Source organism: Pelophylax lessonae, assembly GCF_965119305.1.
Source record: "Pelophylax lessonae genome assembly, chromosome: 1".
Taxonomy (NCBI): domain Eukaryota; kingdom Metazoa; phylum Chordata; class Amphibia; order Anura; family Ranidae; genus Pelophylax; species Pelophylax lessonae.
The window spans coordinates 69,666,845-69,685,491 of NC_138768.1; the positions used below are offsets into that span (position 1 = coordinate 69,666,845).

Sequence of the window (18,647 nt, forward strand, 5' to 3'; positions counted from 1 at the left end):
CTTGAAATTTTCCACATTTTGTCATGTTACAACCATAAACATAAATGTCGGTTATTGGGATTTTATGTGATAGGCCAACACAAAGTGGTACATAATTGTGAAGAGGACGGAAAATGATAAATGGTTTTCAAATTTTTTTTACAAAAATGGATCTGAAAAGTGTGGTGTGTATTTGTATTCAGCCCTTTGTAGGACCACCTTTCACTGCAATGACAGCTGCAAGTCTTTTTGGGGATGTCTCTACCAGCTTTGCACATCTAAAGAGTGACATTTTTGGCCATTCTTCTTTGCAAAATAGCTCAAGCTCTGTCAGATTGGATGGAGAGCGTCTGAACAGCAATTTTCAAGTCTTGCCACAGATTCTCAATTGGATTTGACTGGGCCATTCCAACACATGAATATGCTTTGATCTAAACCATGGGTGTCCAACCTTTTGGCTTCTCTGGGCCACATTGAGTGTAGAGAAATTCTCTCGGGCCGCATATAAAATATATACTATAGTTAAGGTATACAAGTAATAAAACGCCGCTGCGCCCTTCCCGTGCTGCCGCGCCCACCCCCCCAGCATTAATTTAACACAACTAGTGGATGATCCCCTCCAAGGCTGCCTCTGTGGCCATGCCCCTGACTCGACTTCCTTCCTCCCCAGCAAAAAAAAATAAAAATTGTCAGGGGGCAGTGGGCCGCATTGCCTGAGGTTCTGGGCCACATGCGGCCCCCGGGCCGCAGGTTGGACATGCCTAATCTAAACCATTCTATTGTAGCTCTGGCTGTATGTTTAGGGTTGTGATCCTGCTGAAAGGTGAATCTCCGCCCCAATCTCAAGTCTTTTGCAGACTCAAAGAGGTTTTCTTCTGAGATTGCCCTATATTTGGCTACATCCATCTTCCTATCAACTCTGACCAGCTTCCCTGTCCCTGCTGAAGAAATACATCCCCACAACATGATGGTGCCACCACCATGTTTCACGGTGGGGATGGTGTGTTCAGGGTGATGTGCAGTGTTAGTATTCCACCAAAAGTTCAATTGGTCTCATCTGACCAGAGCACCTTCTTCCACATGTTTGCTGTGTCCCCCACATGGCTTCTCGCAAACTACAAATGGGACTTCTTATGGCTTTCTTTCAACAATGGCTTTCTTCTTGTCCCTCTTCCATAAAGGGCAGATTTGTGGAGTGCACAACTAATAGTTGTCCTGTGGACAGATTCTCCCACCTGAGCTGTGGATCTCTGCATCTCCTCCAGAGTTACCATGAGCCTCTTGGCACGATGAAGATTATATTATATTATATATCTTGGGACATGGTTATCCAACTATTGGACGCTCTTTGGACTGGTCACGTACATATTTTTTTTGGAGGTTTGGACACGGAAATACTTGTGTGCTTTCTTATTTTTTGGATCAGGTATATACTATATGGTGTGCACATTCACTTGTGTATGTAACATTGCAAAAGCACGTGATTCACTATATGTATTTATGAATTATATGTCTTTTTGTGTAGTGTAATATAAGACGTTTATTTTTGAGTAATATTGTTCAGTTTTGCACTATAATTTTCATATCTAGATTTTTTTGTGGTGTGATTACACACATTAGTGGTAGCAGCTCTTTTTAAACATTTATTGCACTGTATTTAGCACTATGACAGTGGGTATTTTCGGTAGCGCAGAGTCTTTTCTATATATATTTTTGATGCCCAAAATCTGACTTGTATCTCAGTGCAGACCTCTGGGAAAATCAGTGAGCCAATCACATAAGCAGAAAATGAAATTTCTGGGGAGTGTTCTGTACATCATCTGTGTACAGAACGCCACCAGGTAGCCATATTACATTTTACAGAATGCGCTGCAGATCAAAAAGGAAAAGTAATTTTCAATAACATTTAATTAAATATGACTTGTGTAGCAATTGTATACACCATTTTTTTTTTTTTTGCTTTTTTATTTTTTGGTTCTACGAAAGTGGAGTTACCCATGAAGCCCTGTGCAGTAGATTAATAAAATAGGGAATAGGGGATTAGGGGGATCTGTGACATGTTATAGGATAGAGGGGAACCCATCCTTACCATTACAGAGAGGGGCCCGCGTTCACCACAAGACCCGTCAGGGGGAAAGGGGGAACATACTACTCACCATACCAGAACCAGGCGGGCGCCAACTCCTGACAGTACCCCTCTCCACTGAGGTAGGAGGGCTGTCGACCAATACGGACGCCGTGACTCATGGTCTTTGGCGTTTCAGCGAGACGTTTAACTCGCAGGGTCAGTCCCCGTCCAGTGGGACTATGTCGCGGCCGACCCAGCGCGGAGCTATGGCCTGCACGCGCTCGTAGGCTGAACTGGGGTGACCACTGGATCTCAACATCCAGCCCGTCGCCCAGTCCAGCTTTCTTGCTTGAAGATCTCACAGGAACACTGGAGAAAAAAAGCTGTCTAAAAAATCTTTTCTAAGAAAAAAATCCTGCCAGGACCGAAGATCCCAGCAAGGTATCTAGGTCCTTACTCCTAACTAGACAGAAAAAAACTGATTTGCTAGAGCAGGAAGTGAGAGGATATACCCTCTGGGACTGCCCCTAGGGTGTGGCCAGAACGTTTTCTTTCCTGTCTAGTCCTACTCCTGTAGAGGGCAGCATAACCCGAGGGTGTTGAATCACCGAGGACTACGTCTGTCAATGAGCGATAGAGAAAATTAATTTCTTATTCATAAACAACTTTCTTAAAACTATGTACATGCGTGCCTCACTGAAAAAATAAATAAATAAATAATTATACACATGACAGCATTCTACAAAACTTACCTTTAAGAACAACATTGATTTTTTGGGTCTCTAAATAGTCAATGACTTCAATGGCTTTCTTAAGACTCTGCCTGTAATAAAAGGTATAATGTGTCAAAAGAAAGCAAAGTAAATAAAACTAGGGGTCATTCGTCTGTATTGTGCATTTATTCTGCTTCGCATAACAATTATGACAGCTGCAGTCTCTCTGGTACTGTATATAACAGATACAAGTTCCTTTCATCCAATATAGGACATAAATCCTATTATAACACAGAATACAATCAACATATCAAACAAGGCTGTATCAATGCTAGGAAAGTGTGGAGTGGATTACAAACATGGATATAAATCTGGTGAATCTATTCTGGAAAGAAGAGAATAAAATATATGACATATATAAAACAGAAAATAAAATAATGCTGCTGTCAAACTGCTTTTCATGATCAAGCATTTACGGTTTCCTCTTGTTTTCTTTAGGACAATGGTTATTTAGTTTTATCCATAAAGGAGGTGTGTCTGAAAAGTTCAGTGAATGGTCCGATATCTCAACAGCAACATGGGCCAGGTGCACATGCATGCACATGGCTATCCAGAGACATGTTGGATGGAGTACACATGACCATCAGGGTAAACCCGCTGCGGGCAGTGTGAGAGGTAGGGTCACAGTGCAATCAGGCAATGAGTGAACATCAAGTTCTGCTTCAAATTGGGGAAACTGGTGACGGAGACGCATGAAATATTGGTGCAAGTGTACGGGATGGAAGCTGTGAGCAGAAAACGTGTTTACGTGGGAAGGAAATGACGATGAGGATGAGCCACGTTCAGGTCGGCCGTCGACAAGCAGAACCTCAGACATGACCGAGTGAGCACGACACATGATAGCATGAGATCGGTGACTGATTCTATGATTGATAGTGGAGGAATTGGGCATTAGCAAGGACACTGTGCGCATCAACATCCGCCAAGATTTGGGTAAGCGGAAGATTTGTTCCTGGTTTGTGCTGCACAAGCTGACAGATTAACAGAAAGCAAGCAAATAGTAACCTCTGGAGAATTCATCATCATGTGCGACCAAGATCCATCCTTTCTGCAGACCATCCTCATTATCTTGGCTCACTTGTTCTTGATCATCCACCGTTCTTCCCTGATCTGGCGCCTGTGGACTTCTGTGTCCCTGCCTAAAGAGCGTCTCGAAAGGCGTTTTGCGGACATGGTGGCAATCCAAGAATGTGTGAATATGTTTTCAGAAGCTTTATAAAGGTTGCCAAAAGTGTGTTGTGAAGGATGGCAATTTTTTTGAAGGTCAATAAGACTCCATTCACACTAATACGACTTGTCAGGCGACTTGGTCAGCCTGACAAGTCATGGATCGTCGTGGTCCATTGTGTGGTACAGGAACGGTTCTAATAGGAGCGAAACAAGCCGCTCCGACTTAGAAAAAGGTTCCTGTACTACTTCGGGCGACCTGGAGCGACTTGCATAGGCATTAATTTTATGAAGTCCATGCAAGTTGCGCCGATGTCGTGCTGCACGCGACTTCACAGGTCGCCTCCGAAGTCGCGCCGCTGCAGTGTGAATGCGGTGTAATTTGTTTGTATCTTCTGTTTTGTTTGTTTTCTAATACCATTCACCAAACTTTTTAGACCTACATTGTAGGTCACGTAGTGTTTGTAATGTTCTTCCTAAGGCAGTCAAACTTGAGAAACCCCAACTATATAATTGTTATGTATTCACATTCACACAGCATACCCTTTTACATGTTTCTCAGGAGGTGTCATGACTAACTGCAAGGTTTTTTGAACAATGTTAGTGTGAGCCTGTCCCAGGTCTGTCCTCATTAACATACAATGCAAGAAGCCCAGCCTATACACCTTAAACCCTATGTTAGGACAGACCATGTTCAGATCTAGTTACAATTGATAATGACGATTTGCCTGCACAGTACAGAGTTAATTATGGCAAGCACAGCGTCCCAGCTGTCTCATAGAAAGGAGAAGTATGTAGAATTTTTTTCTGTGCCGGAGAGTCCCAAATAGAGCATCTAAAAATGTAAGCTGCCATTTTAAAATATTTTTTCTGCTACGTGAATGGAACAAATATAAAGTAGGCTTTATCCAAATTTGGCTGGAAAAGCCGAAATATATTATAAGCTGGCCATACACAAATAGATTTATCATGCCAGCACAATCAAGTATATCAACTGTTCAAAATGCATGCCTTTTCCCAAAAGGTGCAGCCAAAAGCCTTTTTTTTGCATGCTAGTCTCATGTCGAAAATGAAGAGGTTACTAAACATATGAAAATGCTCATATGACAGAATACAACTTTAGAACTGATGTAAAGTTTTGCATTGTAATGTATTCTTTCATTTCCGAGCATGCATGGTTTTGCTCTTCCGAATCTTTTTTCCGGATGAATACAGTACTGATTAAACCAAAATCGTATGATCTGGTATTGCAATAAAGTTTTGTGTGTCCCTTCGGATAATTTCACATGAACTATCATGATCTGAAAGATGTAGCTGTGCACTGACTATCAGATTTTCATACGATCATTTAGAAAACTGTAATTTTCGTCCGATTTTCTAAACACACGTACTAGGCTTATAGTAGAACTATAGGCAAAGCTATTTTTTTCATTTTGGATAGAGCAAGGGAGGGTTATTACCCCTATCATATTTGCATTCAAATGTCAGTGTCCCATTGCTGAGATTTACCTTCACTTCCTGTCCCATAGCCAAACAGGAAGTGAGACAAAATCCCTCCAAATGAAGGGAATTCCTTGGGGACCCCCAGCTCATCAGAACTAGTGTTGCCATTAGAAGATTTTCCCCTATATTACTTTTCTGGGGACAACCCAAAATGTAGGATTTTCTTTTACTTTCACATTCAATCATAGAGGTAAACAGGACAAATAGGGAGGACAAATAGGGAGGTTGTATCTCCTTTACAGGAACACAGACAGCAGTAAAAACTAACAGGTCTTCTAATCTGCACTCTATCCAAAACTTAAAAAAAGTATTTTTACTGGTACTGGTATGAAACTCCGACAGACACAGTTAACAGTGACAGGACTGTCACACCAGTGCTGAGGTTTCCTTGATGTGCAGGCTGCGATTTACAGCTTGGCTTTATCTTCTCTATGCTGCAAGAGCAACAATATGGTGGCACCTACACAGAATATTTGGGTCTCCGGAAACCTTGGAGCAGGGTTTTTGTTCATGCACCGGTGAGTTACTTGTCTTCGTGTTCATCCCTGGATTGAGCAATGCAGATCATCCCACCTAATGTGAATGAGCCCTTATTTATGAGCCTGCTGTCCTCCAGCAATGTGAGGTTTGCGCTTACATTTTTCCTACAAATGCCAAGAGTAGGGTGGAACTGTACACTGCACTCCAGTCAGTATATGATTAACCTCTTGTCACCCACATAACTGTGATGTAAAGGGACAAAGAGGGTGGGCCACATAGGAGTCTATGGGTGGCTTAGATAGCTCTTGGTTTGTACTAATGATCAGTGCTGTATTTTGGCCTAGGCCAACAAGGCCCAGGCCTAGGGCGGCACTTTGCAGGGGGGCAGCAAAGAAGCCACCCCCCCCCTTCCACCGTAGACTCTATTGGCCACTGGTTGCTAGAGCCGCCTCTCTCATCCCCCTCTCTCTTTCTCACCCCCTCTCTCTCGCACACCCCTCCTCACTCTCTCTAACCCCCACAATCTTTCACCCCCCCTCGCTCTCTCTCACCCCCTCTCTCTCTCACCCCCCTCTCTCTCTCTCACCCCCCCTCTCTCAACCCTCCCCCTCTCTCTCTCTCTCTCTCTCTCTCTTAACCCTCCTCTCTCTCACCCCCTCTTTCTTATCCCCTCTCTCTCTCTCACCCCCTTCTCTCTCTCATCCCTTTCTCTATCTCACCCCCTCTCTCTCTCATCTCTCTCACCCCCCTCTCTCTCTCTCTTTCCCTCTTTCCCCCTCTCTCTCTCTCACCCCCTCTCTCTCTCTCACCCCCCCTCGCTCTCTCTCACCCCCTCTCTCTCTCACCCCCTCTCTCTTTCAACCCCCCTCTCTCAACCCTCCCCCTCTCTCTCTCTTAACCCTCCTCTCTCTCACCCCCTCTTTCTTATCCCCTCTCTCTCTCTCTCTATCTCACCCCCTTCTCTCTCTCATCCCTTTCTCTATCTCACCCCCTCTCTCTCTCATCTCTCTCACCCCCCCTCTCTCTCTCTTTCCCTCTTTCCCCCTCTCTCTCTCTCACCCCCTCTCTCTCTCTCACCCCCTCTCTCTCTCTCACCCCCCCTCTCTCAACCCTCCCCCTCTCTCTCTCTCTCTCTTAACCCTCCTCTCTCTCACCCCCTCTTTCTTATCCCCTCTCTCTCTCTCATCCCCTTCTCTCTCTCACCTCCCCCTCTCTCTCTCTCTCTCTCTCTCATCCCCCCTCTCTCTCTCTCTTTCCCTCTTTCCCCCCCTCTCTCTCTTTCCCCCTCTCTCTCATCTCCCTTCACCCGCCCCCCTCTCTCTCTCTCTCCCTCACCCGCCCCCTCTCTCTCTACCTCACCCACCCCCCTCTCGTGAGATCTCAGGGGTTCATGCTGGCACTTGTAGTCTTTCCATTTTGGAGGGAGTCACATCCGTTAAAAAAGGAGTGGGGCAAATTTACATAGGAGGGGGAGGGGGTGCCCAATTTTAGTCTTGCCTAGGGCAGCACAAAACCAAAATACACCACTGCTAATGATTGGGAATCGTTGGGACTGGCTCCCGATCATGTGACCACTGTGACAGCTGATCACATGATCAGCAGAACTTCTACCCCTCCAGGTGTAACAGCCCAGGTAAAAGGATATTTATTAACCCCTAACAGGCAGGTAAAAAGGTTTGTTTTTTTTGGCAGGACAGATATACATTTCTTCTACAGAAAGTACAGATACCAAGAGTAGGGCGGAAGATTGTCTTGTAACTTTAGACCACATGATTGGTAGAATATAATAGTAGATGCCTTATTCGTACACACCTGACTATTTCCAGCCAATTGGAGGTGTTCAGCAATGAAAACCACTTGGAGTCTGTGTCCCAGAAGTCAGTGGAGTTTTCTACAACAGGTAAAAAAAAGGAAAGATTAGAAAAAGTTTCCCACATACATACAAAATATTACAAAGTAAAAATGTAATGGTATACAGTCAAGATTTTTCTGTGGTTTATTATTCACTATAGTCCTAATAGCTTTTACTTAGCAGTAATTATCAAGAAGTATTTTAAAAGGGGTAATTTGCCATTTAAAGCTGGCTTTACACCTCACAAATTTCAGGGTTTTAGGCAAAATTCAAACCATGGGTCCGGTTAACCCCCCTGGCTCGACAAATTGAAATAGGAGCCGGGCAGAGAAAGTTGGCTGAACAGTGACTCTAGGTGCAGTCACTGTTCAGCTTTTCAGACAGCCGTGGGTGCCAACTGTCAAGAGTACAATAGCTGACGGGGGAGATTTGTCCATCCACGCCGTTTAGCGGTGATGGGGGAATCTATAGATTTCTCTTTATGTGTATGATCAACTTTAGCATTTATAGAAGTTTAATAGGTCAACTTAAGCTGGCAATACATTAATCATTTTTTTTTCCAGCCAGCGGGTTAAATGAAAAAAACATGACCCAACTCTTCCATCCACATGTATTTGATGTGGATGGGGGAATCACTCCCGCTGTGCTATTTTCCCCCTGACCGAGCCTTCATAATTAGTGTAGCTGGCTATAACCGACCGCACTGATCGTACAGGAGAAACCCAACGGCTGGTTCTACAGAAGTCGATCGGAAAGATCAACTTCTTTACAACCAGCCTGCCCAAACATGGGTTGAAATTCGCCAGTCCCTGCTGAACTAGCCAAATTTCATTCCATGTATGGCCGCTTTTAAAGCTTATTCCCAGGCAATAACTTCACATTTAAAGCAACTGGAGAGGTCAGAGTTGGTTTGTTTTAAAGCTTAAGAAAAACATAAGTAATGTAATGTTCATGGTTTGGGCACAGGTGCACTTTAACACTGAACTCCGGGGCAAACGCTAACCTTCCAGTGAGGCCCTTCCTGCATTGCAAGGGTTCAATGCTTATTTAGTCTAGGTGTGGATAGATAAGTTGTAGTACTTACCTTATTCCTGGCTGCAGCGCTGTTCTCAAGCTGCAGGGGGTCCCTAGGCGTCATATGCAGTGCAGGGCTATTGAGCCTGCATATTGTGTGTAAGAAGGTGAGCATGCACCCACGGCCCCTGAGGATGCTATGAGGGTCTGGTAGCATGGAGTGAGGAAACCTGCAGGAGTCAGGGCACAGGTAAGTATTACACCTTATCCTTGCACTCCTAGAACAATTGACTATTTAACCCTTGCTGTGGAAAGGTAAAAATGGATTTTTGTAAAATCTTACCGTAAAATCCTTTTCTCTTAAGCTCATTGACAGACATAGTCCTCCTTGATTAATATCAACTCGGGTTATACTGCCCTCTACAGGAGTAGGACTAGACAGGAAAGAAAACGTTCTGGCCACACCCTAGGGGCAGTCCCAGAGGGTATATCCTCTCACTTCCTGCTACAGCAAATCAGTTATGTCACAAAGCAGTGTTTAGAGAATTTAACCCAACCCAACTCAAAAACAGAGGGGCGGGTACTACGTCTGTCAATGAGCTTAAGAGAAAAGGATTTTACGGTAAGATTTTACAAAAATCCATTTTTCTCTGTCGCTTATTGACAGACGTAGTCCTCCTTGATTGATATCAACTCGGGACGTCCCAAAGCAGTGCCACAAATGAGGGGTGGGATAACAGAAATCAAAATCCAGAAGGCCCAACCGGAGCCAACCAGAAGCATCAAGGACTCATCGAGCAAAAAGATGAGACCTAAGTGAAAAAACCCAACAAACCCTCGAGGTAGACCAACGGTCTCCTCAAATTGCGGCCTGCAAAACATTGCGGCCAAATGAGGCATCCGACGATGCCATCACATCAACTTTATAAAATTTTGTAAAGGTATGAACCGACGATCAAGTAATCGCCTTGAAAACCTGGACCCCTCACGCCTGATGGTGGAAGGCCCAGGAAACACTAATCGCCCGAATAGAGTGCGCCTTAACAGGGAACGGAGGATTCCGACCCTTAAATAGAATAAGCCTGTACCACCGTCTGTCTAATCCATTTGGAGATAGTCGCGGCAGATGCAGGCAAACCCTTTCTGGGGCCATCCGTGATCACAAAAAGTGAATCCGTTTTACGGAACGATTCCGTAGTCTTCAGGTATACCCTGATTGCCCGAACTACATCCAAGGAATGCAACGCATGTTCCCGATGAGGATTGGGCTTAGGACACAAGGAAGGTAGCACAATATCTTCATTCAGATGAAAATCTGAAACCACCTGAGGAAGAAAGAATGGCTTCGGATGAAGAACTACCTTATCCCTATGAACCACTTGATATGGGGAATGGCATGATAATGCAGCCAGTTCTGACACCCTGCGTGCAGAAGTGATAGCCACCAAGAAGGCCACCTTCTGGGATAAAGTAAGCAAGGGAATCTCCCTGATATTTTCAAGGGGAGGTTTCTGCCGAACCGACAAAACTAATTAAGATCCCAGGGCGGTAAGGGCGCGCGCACTGGCGGAGCCAAGTGCCGCACCACCTGGATGAAATTCCGCACCAAGGAATGAGTAGCCAGCGGCTTCTGAGAGAAGATTGCTAACGCTGAAACCTGACCCTTGATGGTGCTCCAGGATAGTTTCTGCTCAACCCCCTTTTGCAGAAAAGCCAAAATTCGGGTCACCAAATAGGTACGTGGGGGAAATCCCAACGATTCACACCACGCAATATAAGTCTTCCATGTGCGATAATAGACTTTGCTAGAAGTCGCTTTCCTTGCTTTAATTAGAGTAGGAATAACTGAAGCTGACAATCCCCTGTCCTTCAGTACCTGGGTCTCAACGGCCAGGCCGTTAAAACCAGCGACTGTAAAGCACGATGGAAGATGGGTCCTTGAGACCGCAGATCCTCCCTGAGAAGAAGTCTCCAAGGAGCGTCTGCGACTAGCCTGCCCAAGTCGGTGTACCCGGCTTGACGAGGCCAGCCCGGAATTACCAGGATAACTGGAGTTCCCTCCACCTCTATCCTACGGAGAAATCTCAGCAGTAACTTGAGAGGGGGGAAGACATACAGTAGCTGATACTGCCCCTACGGGGCGCTCAGCGCGTCTGCTGCGTCCGCTAGAGGATAGGCTGGTGAAATACCTCTGGATGAAGAGACTATTCCTCTTGATCCAGAATCTGACGGCTGAAATAATCTGCCTGTCCACCCCCGTGATAAATATCGCGGAGAGAACTGGAACAACTGTTCCCCCAATAAAGAATGTTGGCCATTTCTATGGCCGCCAGGGCACTCTTGGTGCCCCTTGGTGATTGACATAAGTCATGACCGTGGCATAGTCCGATTGGATCCGAACCGGACTGCCCTGGAGCTGCTCGGTCCAGTAAATCAGACAAAGTCTGAACGCTCTCAGTTCCAACACCTTTATCGGTAACCTGGAATTTATCAGAAGAAATGACTTCCCCTGGCTGAGCATCGGAGACCGAAGCCACCAGACCAGAGCCTCCCTGGTCTGCTCGCTCAATCGGATCCGATTGTCCAGGGAATCGGGATTCCGATTCCATATGAGAAGAATCTCCTCTTTGGAGAATTCGGGTATGAGACTGGGCAAACGGTACTGCCTCTAAGGAGGCGACCATCAATCCCAGCCAGTTGACGGACAGCAACATCCGAATCATTGACTGAATCTTCTGGAGTTTCTCCGCCTGGAGAAACACTCTTGCCAAGGATGTATCCAAAATTAGGCCCAGATAGTTCAGTCTCCTGGTGGGAACCAGGGATGATGTTTGGGAAAAGCAAAGAAAACGCTGATGTCCTGCGAAGATGGGGATATGAAGATAGGCATCCTAAATGTCTATGGACGCCAGGAAATCCCCCTGATGCAGGGAGGCCACCACTGTATGGATGGACTCCATCTCTTCCAAGACCAGAATTGGACACACCTAGCCCTTTTTCCTGGGCATTGTGAACAGGTTCGACTAGAACTCCTCCAAGGAATGGGAACTACCACTGCTTGTTGCATCAAGCTGTTCCCCGCAAAGCTTTTTAAGCGACCCGGGGATGTCGACTATTGGAAGGGAAGAATCGCACCGGTGGAAGTGATCGAAAATCGATCTTGTATCCCGACCATATGACCTTGCGAACCCCTTTATCTGGGATTCTGGAAAGCCCTGGATCCGGAAACCGGTGAAGACGTCCCCCCACCCTAGAGATGGGTGGGGCCCATTCTGTCCATCCAACGAGATAACAGTGGCTTTATTTAGTCTGGAAATCGGTGAGTCCACTATTGGTGGTACCGTCCATCTTTGTAATGAGGGATTCCTCAAAATGATAGCGCCTAGCAATGCGTTTGGAAATAGCAGGGGCTCGTTTACGGAAGACCCCATTTGGGCAAGGGAAACCCTTCACCATTTTGGTAGGCTTGCTAGTACCAAAAAAAAAAGGAATATGAGTCTCAGCTACCTCTGCCGGTGTAACCTCAAGATTTAAAGGTTTCCCGGCAATGACAAGCTCAGAATCCGTATCTGAAGTATCAGATGACATAGGGGTAGGCGGGGGTCGCTCTTCTTGACCCCCGTCCCTGACAGGCTACCTCCACCCGGGATACCAAAGACTCCAAAGCTGCTGATAATGCATCATCACAAGTGGGGTACTGGAGGGTCCTGCGGCCACCCCGAGGGGATCAGGTGGGGATACATGAGTGGCAGGGTTCATGTAACAAGACACTTGCCAGCAAACCCAAAAAAATGAATTGCAAGAAAAAAACATTTTTTTTTTTTTTTTAAACTTAGTCCCCCAGCGCAGTAGCGCCCCTCAGTCTACCTGCTTGGACCCCTCAGAAAGAGAGAGAGACCCCAAAGCTCACCTGATGCACAGAAGTTTCTTATCAAACTGCTTCCAGCACTGTCTGTTACAGACAGGAAGTCTTTGGCTTGCTTTCCCTGGGCCAAGGAGGCGGCTCCGCCCCTTTACAAGCCTTCCGGCGCCTCCCAATTACTCCACGAGGTTTTTGGTCACCTCAAACATGGCCGTCCCCATGCTGGAGACACGAGGCTACGCCAATATGGCGGCCTCGTGCGATCTGCAGGAAAATGGCGGCGGCCTGTGTAGGATAGCGGCAGCTTGCAAGCTAGCAGCGGCCTGCGGGATGTGTGCATTCGGCCTGTGCGGCCTGCGGAAGTGCCTCGGCCTGCGGGAGGTGTCCTCGGCCTGCGGGAGGCTGTGTGGCCTGTGGAAGTGACCGGCTTTCTGGAGGGATGGCGATCTGTGGCTGCAGTAACTCAGGCATAGGCATCGGCCTGTGTACACACTAGACAGGTAGGATACCTCTATACCTCAATAGTAATGCCTCTTAGTAGTCTGCCAGTGACTTCAGTCACCCTTACAGTCATATAGTGACTTTTAGATAGTCAGCTCCCAAACCAAGCCTCCTGGTTTCTATTCACAAAAATCACACTCAAATTGGGGGATCTGTGACCTGTTATAGGATAGAGGGGAGACCCAGAAAACCGAGTGTCCGACCATCCCAGAGAGGGGCCCGCGTCCACCAACAAACCCGACAGGGGGAGAGGGGGAACATACTACTCACCATACCGGAACCAGGCGGGCGCCAACTCCTGACAGAACCCCTCTCCACCGGGGTGGGGGGGCTGTCGACCAATACGGACGCCGTGACTCTGTTGGTCATTGGCGTCCAGGCGAGACGTTTAACTCGCAGGGGCAGTCCCCGTCCAGTGGGACTATGTCGCGGCCGACCCAGCGCGGAGCTATGGCCTGCACGCGCTCGTAGGCTGAACTGGGGTGACCACTGGATCTCAACATCCAGCCCATCGCCCAGTTTCAGCGTACTTGCTTGAAGATCTCACAGGAACACTGGAGAAAAAAAGCTGTCTAAAAAAAGTATTTCTAAAAAAAAAAAAAAAAAAATCTTGCCAGGACCGAAGATCCTAGCAAGGAATCTAGGTCCTTACTCCTAACTAGACAGAAAAAAACTGATTTGCTGTAGCAGAGAGAGAGAGGATATACCCTCTGGGACTGCCCCTAGGGTGTGGCCAGAACGTTTTCTTTCCTGTCTAGTCCTACTCCTGTAGAGGGCAGTATAACCAGAGTTGATATTAATCAAGGAGGACTACGTCTGTCAATGAGCGACAGAGAAACGTGCTTATTATCTGCGTTCAACTTCAGTATGCCAACGCAAAACATTTTTTTTTTTTTGAGTGTGGAAGGATTAAAACCTTTCAGGGCTCTGTTTGATACATTTGGTCTCACTTACTGTCATGATGACAGTGGCTTTAACAGGTCAGAAGTGAGGGAAAATCTGCAGCAGGGACACACACAGAAGTAAATATTTTTTTTTTTTTTTTTTTTAAGGAAAGAACCTCTTTCGTCATGCTGGAAAAGTAAAGGGCCTTCTGCAAACTGTTACAACTAGCTTGGAATAGCGCAACTCTTTAATGAAGAATTCCAGGTATGGTATATTTGTGCATCGTTACGTATATCCAGCTTGGATCAATGTAACTATGTATATACCATATCTAGTGGATGCCTGTGAAAGCTGAAAATAACTGAAGTAGACATCGCTACTCCAGTGATCTCCCCTTGATTCTGGGTCCCATGCAGAGTAGCTGCTCTGCTGTAATGTGAACATAGGAGTTTGGAGGCTTGGCACAGGCACCATTCAGAGAATGCTTTGCATTTCCTGAATGAATGCAAAGCGCTCTTCGTTTGGATGAGCTGAACATAGTTATGTCATTGCCTCTCATCCAATAATTGTAAGCTCTAATGAGCAGGGCCCTCTGATTCTTCCTGAATTTGACTATATTGTAATTTTACTGTCTGGCTTCATGTTGTAAATCGCTGCGCTAAGTGTTGGTGCTATATAAATCCTGTATAGTAATAATATAGTAATAAGCCGCTTGGCATACGACGCAGAAGCATGTGGAGATCACTGGAGGTGCATCGACCAGATATGGTATATACATGTTCAAGCTGGACCAATGGAACTCCTATATATATATATATATATATATATATATATATATATATACACACACACACACACACACATATACACACATACATGCATATATACAGTACACATACATACACACATATACACACACACACATAAAAAAAAAAAAAATATATATATATATATATATATATATATATATATATATATATATATATATATATATATATATATATATATATATATATATATATATATATATATATATATATATATATATATACACACACACACACACACACATACATACATATATACACACACAATATTTATATACATAATATATTCGGTCCGTCCCCAAACGTCATTTATGATGAAACGCGTAGGAAGAGGGGTACAACGGCAACTTCTTCGTGCTGCTTCTTTCTATTGGTTGGTTGACCGTACGCTTGGAGTGGAGCCCATTGGAATGTTGCATACGTTCGCTACTTGATTTTAGCTTATCTTTACAGTGGCTTTGTAAGTGCACATCTTTTATCTTGCCAATACCTTTACTACTTTACTGCACTTCAAAAGCGATCTCCTTATTTACACATGTTTGAGCACTACTGGGATGATCCGGATACAGTCAGGATGAAAGGAGACCTTAATATCCCCATGTTCATATTGACCACCTATCATCATGTTTGTACTCTTTCTGGCTCAGGGAGAAGGATATCCATACTGCTGTCATTTGGGTACAGTTCTTCACTAAGGATCACTGTGGAGAGCACTTTCTTTGGCATTCAGATGTCTGTGGAACTATATACATGAACTTATTTGCACTCTGTCTAGGTTACATTCTTTAAAACATTTTCATTGTCTGCTTTTTCACTATTTTATGATTAATGGTTTCAGCACTTATGTTTCATCATTTGTTAGTGCTGCACTGTATTTATAGTACATAAATTACCTATAACTGGAATTCTTTAAAATGTCTGTATTCTGTAGCATTACCAGTTACCTTCACTGGAAATGCCTGAATTTAAAAAATTAGAGGGACATTTACATACGTTTGGCTACATAGGTAGGTGCTATGGTCAGCTGTCCACAAACTGTTGGCCATACGGTGTATGTTTTTCGTTGCATGCTTTATATAGAAAAGCCCAGATATGGAAAGTCAGATCCATCCTACTGGCTGCGGCAATTGAGTCAAGCTGGTGAAGACAGCTCATCATCACCGTCCATAACCAATATAAAGACATCAGTTTTATATCTGTTGACAGTTAAAAAAAAAAAAAAAAACATCACAATATTACCGCTTTCATTCTTACCAATAAGGAACAGCTGTTTAAAGCGAGTGTAAGCTGCCTGGACATCTGATAGCGAGGGAAGGCTTATTGAGAGGTCCTCAATTCTCACTTCTTCATAGGGAGGTCTGTGAAGCGTCTGCTCTACACTGTTAAAACAGAGATTCAAGCTGGATCATTAGCAGATAACGCTAAATAGGGATAAAAGATTAATACCTAGGCTTCTGAACTAATTTTTAAAGATAACTGACTTTCTTTTAAAAATGTGTCGATTGAAGTATTTTCAATACTACTGAACAGCGTAATATAACAATGCAAAAAACAATACAAATAAAAAGGAGTAGACAAGTAGGCCAAAGATATAATCGGAGGTAAATCAGAATAAAGAGATCACTGGCACAAATGTAAGTGATGGAGTGGATATAACCAGGGCGTGGGAACGCATATGTCGAGAGAACAGCCGTACTACACGTGGTCTGCAGCTTCTGTGTAACATAAGCAATGCACAATCTGGGCAGAAGAGATGACCTAAGCGCCACTTGTCAAAGCAGGAAAAAGGAGAACTGAAAGTCCCATCAGGTCGAGAGTAATGAGCAGTCCGGGTTCAAATTGGCGTTTTAAGCAATCCATGGTTCTCACATGAACTTTAGCAATACAGTCACAGAGACCAACTCTCAACTGAGTGGAGTTTTTTTGAAGAGGAGGGAGTGGTCCACTTTGTCAAAGGCAGCAGAGAGGTCCAGGAGGTGTAGTACAGAATAGTGTCTGTTGGTGTTAGCCGTCGTTAGTAGGTCGTTTGTGAATTTAAAGCGGAGTTCCACCAAAAAGTGGAACTTCCGCTTTAAATAGTCCTAACCCCCTGACATGCCACATTTGGCATGTCATTTTTTTTTGGGGGGGGGGGGGGGAGCGGGTACCTAGTTTTGACATTTACCCGCTCCCACTTCCGCTCAGAGCGCCGCAGCGACCTGAGCGGAAGTTGTCCTCTCTCCCTCCCTCCAATCTTCTGGGACATGTCAGAGGTCCCAGATGATTGCCAGCCAATCACGACGCATAGTGCAACTCGCGCATGCGCAGTGCGTACCCGGCTGTGAAGCCGCAAACTGTCTCCGCAGAGCAGAGAGGGAGAAGACGGCGCATCGCTGGACCGTGGGACAGGTGAGTGTGCGGTTAGGCTGGAACTCCGCTTTAAGGAGAGCAGTTTCCGTGGAGTTCTGAGGGCAAAATCAGGACATTTGTTTTTAGTTAGAAGGTCACTCAGTCGGTTGTAGACCAGTCGTTCAAGGAGTTTGGAGGAGAAGGGGAGTAAGGAGGTGGGACGTAGGTTGTGAAGATTGGTGGAATCCAGTGAGGGCCTTTTAAGGATGGGGCCGACTTGTGCACGTTTTAGAGAGTTGGGGAAAATGCCAGAAGAGAGGGAGAGGTTGAAGATGTGAGTTAGAGAGTGTAGAATAGAGTCAGAGGGTGAGCGTAGTATGAGGAGGGAGCAGGATCCAGGGGTCAGGTGGTTAAATGGGTGTTGGAAAAAAGTCCAGCAACCTCGTTAATACTAGCAGGGTTGAACGAGGGAAGTAATGATTGTACCTGTGGACATTGGGTGTTAAGTGGGAGAGGTTTCTGCAATTTAGAGATCTCCTCGCAAATTTTATTGATCTTATTTATGACATGATTGGCGATCTGGGCAGTGAGTGAGTTAGTGGGTGGAGGACAAAGTAGAGAGTAAAGCCCCGTACACAGGTACCGATTGTCGGCCGTAAATATTCGGCCGACGACCGATCGGCCGATTGTAGGCTTGTTAGTATGATGCTTCCGACAGCCAGCAGCGCATTTTCGGCCGAACAGAATCGGTCGTGCAGGCATTAAAATTTTTGATGGCCAACACCAGAACGGCGATTGTTCGCCAGTCAGTACAGATTTCGGCCGACAGACAGCCGATTAGCAAGACTGGGCATGCTCAGAAAAGAAAAAAGACAAGGAAAGTTAACCATCACATGACATCACTTCTGCAGTCGGCTGTTGTTGGCCGACAAAATTCGTGGGCAGTCTTTTGCACTTTTCAACAGACAAGACAGCCCTGGACAAAAGACGGCCGATCGTTTGGCCGACGATCGGTACGTGTGTACGGGGCTATAAAAGGTAGAGAAGAGTTGACGGGGACTAGATGAGAATGTGTTAATGAGAGTGATAAAATAGGTCTGACTGGCATTGAAGAGAAAGGAATAGTATTTTAGGAGGGCAGATTTATATTGAAGTCTTCCTGGGACTAAAGCCGAACGATCGCCCGTCTTTTGTCCAGGGCTGTCGTGTCTGTTGAAAACTGCAAAAGACTGCACACGAATTTTGTCGGCCAACAACAGCCGACTGCAGAAGTGATGTCATGTGATGGTTAACTTTCCTTGTCTTTTTTCTTTTCTGAGCATGCCCAGTCTTGCAAATCTGCTGTCTGTCGGCCGAAATCTGTACTGACTGGCGAACAATCGGCCGTTCTGGTGTTGGCCAACAAAAA

The 18,647-nt window shown here is 45.3% G+C and overlaps 1 protein-coding gene across 1 annotated transcript in view; it reads right to left on the minus strand.

Moving 5' to 3' along the window:
• MTMR12 (myotubularin related protein 12) overlaps positions 1 to 18,647 on the minus strand; it is a 139,216-nt gene that overhangs the window by 23,946 nt on the left and 96,623 nt on the right. The window contains exons 10-12 of the mRNA XM_082251843.1: positions 16,166 to 16,290; positions 7,783 to 7,861; positions 2,800 to 2,870 (exon numbers count right to left, since the gene is read on the minus strand). Of these exons, the coding sequence (XP_082107969.1) occupies positions 2,800 to 2,870; positions 7,783 to 7,861; positions 16,166 to 16,290 (275 nt within the window). The remainder of the gene's footprint in view (positions 1 to 2,799; positions 2,871 to 7,782; positions 7,862 to 16,165; positions 16,291 to 18,647) is intronic.